General features: G+C 35.3%; 1 protein-coding gene across 4 annotated transcripts; it reads right to left on the bottom strand.

The window, feature by feature from the left end:
- Window positions 1–431: 431 nt before the first annotated feature.
- On the bottom strand, window positions 432–6,987 carry LOC117919985 (synaptotagmin-3-like). Of its 4 annotated transcripts, XM_034837318.1 has the most exons (12): window positions 6,784–6,987; window positions 5,587–5,685; window positions 5,457–5,507; window positions 5,238–5,361; window positions 4,763–4,884; window positions 4,089–4,190; window positions 3,927–4,001; window positions 2,600–2,676; window positions 2,038–2,287; window positions 1,226–1,597; window positions 861–989; window positions 432–772 (listed from the first exon to the last, which is right to left on the bottom strand). In XM_034837318.1, the coding sequence occupies exons 1-12, from the start codon at window positions 6,892–6,894 to the stop codon at window positions 644–646; spliced, it is 1,641 nt and encodes a 546-aa protein (XP_034693209.1). In that variant the 5' UTR covers window positions 6,895–6,987; the 3' UTR covers window positions 432–643. The 4 variants fall into 4 exon arrangements, with proteins under 4 accessions (XP_034693209.1, XP_034693210.1, XP_034693211.1 ...); XM_034837319.1 differs by lacking the exon at window positions 4,763–4,884 and having other exon boundaries at window positions 3,927–3,991; window positions 6,784–6,986; XM_034837320.1 differs by lacking the exons at window positions 5,457–5,507; window positions 5,587–5,685; window positions 6,784–6,987 and having other exon boundaries at window positions 3,927–3,991; window positions 5,238–5,314.
- Between the last annotated feature and the right edge of the window lie 419 nt (window positions 6,988–7,406).

Genomic DNA, 7,406 nt, shown 5'->3' with positions numbered 1-7,406 from the left:
AATTTGAAATTGCTTTAAAAAAAAATGAAAGAGAAAGTAAAAGAGAAAAAAAACAAATAATTTCGTAATGTTTTTTACTACTTCTTTCCCATGTTATTTACCAAGACATAATTTCATAACAAATTTTAAAAATTTCCCATATTTGTATTCCCAAACACAATTTTATTTTTAAAAATAATTAAAAAACTAATTTTAAGAATTGTCATCAAAAATTGTTTTTGACGTTGCCAAACACACTCTTATTTTTTTAAGGGCATCTATTTAATAGTGACAAGGATGATAACCCAAAAGTATAATATCATTTTAAACCCTCTTTGATTTGTTTCTTTAATTTAATAGATGGTACGTAATACATTTACCTAAAATAAATGAATAAATAAAAATAAGCCATGCCCAGGAATCAATTATCAACCCCAGGAAAAATGATGGCATGTTGAATCTCAGGCCCATCCTTGAAAATGAAAGCTTTGGCCCTTATAAAGAAGCTTGCCCCCAAGCTTGAAATGTGTAGAGCAGTCCAAGGCCTACAGGCTACATGACCCTCAAAATGATGGCGGAGTTCGGCTGACTTCACTGCAAAATCCCAAACAAACTGATCTTTACAAATTACGACCTGCACTGCAGACATGTACGACTCCATTGCTCAAGTCACCTTCCACCGTAGTCCGACATGTATTACTCCATGCTTTGATCGAATGAGATTGTACTTCTTGTTAATGTGGCCATTATGAACAACATCGATGAGGTCGATGTCAACATGCCCCAGCGATTCCTAAATAGGATGCCCAAAATTAGAGGTCCTAATTTCCTCAACAAGACAATAATTTCAAGCGATGGAATTAAGAGCCTACTGTCCTGACCTTAAAGCTGAAACCAAAGCCTTTCCTCTTGCTCATAACTTCAATATGGATCTTCTCCTTTGCTGGTGCCTCTTCTAGCATAAATTCGAATTCCTCATTCCAGCATGGATCCCGGGTTTTCTTGATTAGCTAGAGAAAAACACTTCCAACTGTTAGTTTAACTAAATCAACATAGCACTTTAAAAACATATATTCTGAAGAAAAACCTCAAAAAAAAATGTACCAATTCTAGTATGTATGACAGTAGGAACCATAACACTTCATTGTCAGTCAGCTTTAACAGCTATCATCCTTTCCCACCCCACCAGCCAAGGAGAGGACTGGAGGTAAATTCAAAATGGTTCAGCCATAAAGAAAATATTCACCTTAGTATTCTTCCGTTCTCCTTTAAAAAGGATGATAGCATAGGGGTTGTTGTGATGCTTCCCTTCAACATGCTCAGCACCTTGTATCACAACTAGTAGTAAACCTGCACCAGAGGAGGGCACATCTTCAGTTGCTCTTTCACCCCCACTGTCATTCCTCATATGTTCATTCAAAAGTCCACTAAATCTTTCATTGTCTTCTTTGAAAGGATTAAAGGTCATTTCCACCACTATTTTTCCTCTATACTTCTTGTTATGGGGATCGTTAGGATTTGTGTTCTTGAGCAAATCAAGAGTAAATTCTTTAGTCACGTTTGGAGTGAGCAATCTCAGTGGAACTACTTGCATTCCCAACTTGTCATGCATCCCTACCTGTGAATTCAGAACAGGAAAAATATGAACCTGCAAACACTATTCGGGATGAATAAATAAGTTTGACCTGATTTTGAATCCTAAAACCAGAGTAAGAAATAAGTTATCAGTTCCCCTTCTTTAGATGGATAATGAAGATGGTAAATGTGTAGTACAATTGGATAAGGAATCTATAACCAGGATGGTAAGCATGGTAGGTTATTATGTGACTTGATCTGAACAATAATTTTAGGTAGGATTGACTCAACTTTTCCATTTTTCTCAAATGCAGCCAAGAGTTTCAATTGATTCTATCTGCACCGACTCAAAATGATGGAAGAGCTTTTGGATTAAGTGAATGTTGTTTCTTCTACGGAAAAAAATTATTTCGACTTCGCAAGATATTTTAGTTATTTAGGTTTGTGCAATAATTTATGAGAGAGAAGGAAGATATCTTAAACCTTTTCCCAATCATAGACATGTAACTGTAGGACTTGAGATTTTGGGTCCTTTACAATCAATTTGAAATCTTCATTCCACTCAGGGTCCAGTGTCTTCATCTTAATAGAAGTTTTCTTTGCTGGAAGCCTCTCCCCACTTAGACTGAGTTTAACATAAGGATCGGATGCTCCAAGGATGTCCATCTTCAAGAGTTTGCGTGCCCGTACAACCTTTACATGTAATAACCCCACAGGCTTCTTGATAGGTGCTCTATCAAAATCAAAAGAAAATAAATAGAAGGATATATTTTAATGCTAATCTACGTTAGAAGTTACAAGCTAAATCAGATCTGACAATTGAAAACCTCTGTATTTTTTCATGGACCCTTTTCCCCATATGCAAGAACATATTGATTGAATTTCAAGTCATGACTCATGAGCTCAATGCTAATTGCTAAAAGCACCCACATGTGGAATTTGCCCAATCATGTAATGAGGATGATGAATAAACTGCTGTTTCTGGTTCTACTACTACTAAGATTATTTCACAGAGAAAGCTCATAATTCCATATTGAAAACTTACACCAGAGCATCAAGAATAGGCATTTCAAGAGTTTGGGGCCAGAGGTAGAGGCTAGCCACTTGTCTTCTTATAGTTTTCTGCTAGCAGACAAAGAAGGTAAACAAACACATTAAAATATTATGAGAAAAATATGAAACTTAGTATAATCAAAACAAAGACATTAACAAAAGAGATAAGAAGAAGAAGAAGAATGTTTATAGCCGCCACAATTATAAAATTTATACTTCAAATATTGTAGGCTATTAAAAGACTTCCAACCATATGCACTTCAAAAACCCAGGGCATCAATATGTACAAATAAATCAATGGAATATCAATATGTGTTAATGCATGCATAAGACATAAATCCAGAACCCTAATCAACTTTCTTAAGAAGTCAGAAAGGGGGGAAAAATTGGGACCCTAACACTACACTTCACAGTCCACATTCCAACTTTGTCATCAGGCTCCAAGTTTCTTTTCTCTTTCCCTTTCTTTTTCATCAATAAATAATCCAACTATTCAAGTTTGCATATCCTTTTCTTGGTTATTTCCTTTTTTATTTTTATAGGTAACCCTTACCTCTTTAGCCACTTGAGCCAGGTCCCCAGGGCAAAAATGATCACAATTATTTATGGGGACCTCAATGGTATTGAGACATTAGGCTCCTTTTTGCTTCACTTTCTAAGTGATTTAAATGTGAAGGTGGAGAGCCATGCCTTGCCAATTTCTCAGTGCCTTGGGCTCTGGACATACCTTTTTTTTGGGTGGCAAATTCGGTATTATTTTTTGTCTGTAAGATTCAAACAATTGACTGAAGCAAGGTGCATAGCTCTCTAGACACTTCATATATCAGTATTTTGAACCAGTAACGGAAATTCATATACGCTGATTCAAGCACTGACCAAGGAAACTGATGTGGCATACTTGTACCCAATGCGGCTTTTGCAAGGAGCAGTACAAACATTTAAAATTGCTCATGTATATCTTCTTGCAGAATCCTTACGACAATGAAAATAATTCTATAAGTTAACAAAAAAAAAAAAACAAAAAGTCAGATTAGATTAGTAGGTGGGATTGATGAGGGCTTTGCGGGGTTAAGCTACAATTAATATATCTGCGATAATTTATAATTAAGTCATAGTCATATTAGCTGTTTCATTATCAGTACAAATAGTCAACCTAGGGCCGAAAGTTTTTTAAATTACAACATTTTAAAATACACTTCAGTTGACAAAAGAATTTAACTGAAACTTAGGAGATAAGTGACAACTTTTGTAGCTTCATTTGTAAATCTATTCTGCCATTTCCACACAGGGAGAAAGAGAAAAAGAGAGAGAAATGGAACCTGAATGAATTGATATAAACCGGGGATAGCCATAATATCTCCTCCCAAAAGTTTTAGTCCAAAATCTACATGTGGCTACCAAAAAAAAAAAAAGATTAACTCAAAAGAATTAGCTTGAACAAAGAAAGAAGAAGCTCAAATGAAAATTGCAGTGCCACTTACCTTCTCCATCAAAGATACTACCACACTGGCAAAACAGGGGAAAGTTGGTACTAGAGGTTTCAAAACTATTCGAGGCACCATAGATATTTGTAAGTCCGTTAACTGACAACAAGCAGACTCACATTTTCAACAGATGTCCTGTATAGCTGTTTATATTTTGCTATAGAATTTGAAATCCTTAAATAAATGCAGTCCTAAGTATTTGAATACCCCATCATTTAAAATGGACAGAAATATAAAAATTTTGAGCTCATCCTTTACAAATCCTGAAATGAACCAATTGAGTAATTGTATACTGCCCTGATTGGATTGGTTTGTTGGAAGCTAATTTTTGAAGCTTATAAGAATTTCTATGCATATTTAGGTAGTTTTATTAAAAGGCTTTTGACTTTAAAAATTAAAAAAATGCTTTAACGAGGATAATGTTGCTTCATGTACAAGCATGTTTTTGTCTTCAGGTAGCTAAAGTCAAAAGCAAGAAGTTATTCCAAATGAAACCTTCATGTCAAGAAAAGGAAATGACTTGTGTAATTTCTGTGGAGAAGACCACAAATATCATCATATCAAACACCATGAAATGAAAATGGAAGAAATTTAGTTTTGTTATTGTCATCTGGTTTCTGAGGGCAGTCTTAATCTACTGATGAAGATCGCGGATTAAAAGCTCTTCTAACCTGTAGTGTGATTCGGAGAGACAATAGTTTCAACACCAGAATTATGTTGGGATTTCCAGCCCATCTTATTGCAGGCTCAAGAATTAGTTCATTAACTTCATTAGTTTCTTGTGCTTTAATACCTGCCAGGTTGATAAGTGAGATCTCATGATAAAATGAATCAAAAGAGAAAAAAAAAAAATCCAATCCAATCCAATCCAATGGGTAGAGGGGAATGTAAAAAACCCAACAATGTTTGTTAATCATTGCTCTGTAATTGGTACTGCTTTCATAGGTTATGTGTTTGGATCCTACCATAATGCCCGAAAATTTTCTAACTGGAAGGATGTTTTGCCAAAAAAATTCTTCTAAATTATTTGACCTAAAAAATTCAGAATAGAGATGAAACAATACCACAAGAAACTTGAATCTACCCTATAAATTGTGTGAGCCTCTAATTAGTAGAATGCCATTCAACTGATGGAGCTATACTTGCCATGAACTATGGGGGAAAGAGTTCCCAGACTCAGAGTCTCAAAATCAATGGATTTTATCTGAAACTTGCCAATATACTCAGCAAATATTGGTTCTGTAGTGCTTCTTATTATACCGCATATAGCCTGCAGAAGAACCGAGAGTAAATTGGCAATATCATTTAAGTCATATTCCACAGAATGATCTAAGAAAAATAAATACATTTCTGGATATCTCTCACCTTATCAACATAAGGCCACATATCAAAAATAAACTTGTTCAACCAGTCAGCCTGCAGAATTTTATGAGCAAAATCAATCCCAATAATACAAAGACTACATACCACAAAAGTCAAGATTGGTGGTACTTACTCGATCATAATCAGGAGTCTTCACCCATAGTGGCATCTCATCCAAAAGATCAAGCAAAGAGTCCGAATCCAAGTCATGAAGTGGCCTTATAATTGGAACCTGCAAATGTAGGTTAAAAGGTTCACATCTAAAAAAATCCTGCTGAATCCTAAGAATGCCTGTGAAGTAGGGAACAGTATGGACCCCAGAAGTGGGAAAAAAAACTCTAATCCTGAAAACAATGTGCACTTGTCTTTACCATCTTGTATTATATGGACAGATTGTGAATCTATCAAACAAGAGAGTCCACAGCTATCATCATTTATAAACTCAACCGACATGTCATATTATCTGTCAGTGGACACCAAAGCTTTAAGAAATAAACAAAACGCCTAGTATTGAAAAAGGCCAGGCATGGGGCTTCTCAGTGCTGAAATGGAAGAAAAAAGAGAGAAACAAGTAAACAAATTGACTCCACTTAAGGCCCGGTATAAAGGCAGTACAAGCATATTTCTCAATCCCCCACCACCACATATTTTTTTGGAGGAACTAAAAAGAACTAGATAATGAGATTATGGGATTATGGGATTGATTGAACCAGAAAATCCTATCAAATCGAACCCGAATGACATATTCATTGTATGATTGGGGGAAAAGAAAAACACAATCCAAAAGGAATCTATAGAAGGATTGTTGTCACAACCCACACAGCTACCAGGAAACAAACAACATTGTCCCAGTTCAATGGTGTATCCACGATATACACATATATAAGGCCTTTGCATCCTATTAGATTGGGAATTTGACTGTGAGCTGATGTTTGCCCTAGGATGAATAGGGCAAATAACAGTGATGTATTTTCATTTGGAGACAGAATCACAGAAGGATCAATCAACAATACAAGACATACTTATCTAAAGTAGTAAACAAGGGGGAAAAAAGGAAACAAAATACCATTTACAGTAAACAACATAATCCCAAAACAGAAAAGAAAAAGTAAATCAAATTCAGGACCAGAAAGAACAGTCAGATACTAAGAATACTCTGGTAAACTACTTTACTTCAAAGCTAATACCGAAACTAGAAATAACCCATGAAAGACAATGTATGTAACATGAGGAACATTGCCATCAAACAACATACCCACATCAGGCAAAGAGTTCGTTCATCAAAATGGTTCGGAAAAGAAAATTACGAAGAAGGGCGTACAGATATTACCTTTACATCTTGGGGCTCATTGTGTATGAAAATGAAATAACCTAGAACAAGACCAAAGGGGACTCCAACGCCAAACCCAATAATTCCCAGCAAAGCACTGACGAATCCCATTTTCTCGGAACCCAAACAGACCAGGAAAGAAAATGGGAATTGGAAACGAACAAATTAACAAGAAAATAAAACCAGAAAGAAAAAGAAAAAAGCGATGTAACAGGTAAAAACAGGCTACAATGTAACGAAGTGAAACTTCCTTCGAAACCGACAAAATAGAGTATCGTTATCAATGTAGGTGTATCGTTGAAATTACGATATTGTGCCTGTCTGTCGGCTATTGCTTCATCAACGTAGTTCACACGTGAAGGCCCCCATGAAATGATTTCATTTTTCTGCTTCCAATAAAATACAAATAAAACCATCTCATCTGTTGCCATGACCAGTCACGATACAGATCATGCCGTGGAATCCAACATTTGTGGACTTGATATTCACAGCCCTTCTCTGTTTTGACTTTTATAGAAAATTCGAATAAAATTCAAAATTATAATTTTTAAAATTCAATAAATTATTTTTAATAAAAAAAAAATTAGATTTTGCCTCACTAATTTAAAATTTTTATAAATTAG

The sequence above is a fragment of the Vitis riparia genome, chromosome 8 (assembly GCF_004353265.1).
Source record: "Vitis riparia cultivar Riparia Gloire de Montpellier isolate 1030 chromosome 8, EGFV_Vit.rip_1.0, whole genome shotgun sequence".
NCBI classification, from domain to species: Eukaryota; Viridiplantae; Streptophyta; class Magnoliopsida; order Vitales; family Vitaceae; genus Vitis; species Vitis riparia.
The sequence above is the reverse complement of the archived record's forward strand: the minus strand, read 5'-3'. Positions and strand labels throughout refer to the sequence as shown.

Coding starts and splice junctions, on each gene's coding strand:
- LOC117919985 (XM_034837318.1), bottom strand. CDS start 6,894: ATGGGATTCGTCAGTGCTTTGCTGGGAATTATTGGGTTTGGCGTTGGA. Junction 4,002..4,088: donor TAGTATCTTTGATGGAGAAG/GTAAGTGGCACT, acceptor TTTTTTTGGTAG/CCACATGTAGATTTTGGACT. Junction 773..860: donor GCTTTGGTTTCAGCTTTAAG/GTCAGGACAGTA, acceptor CATCCTATTTAG/GAATCGCTGGGGCATGTTGA.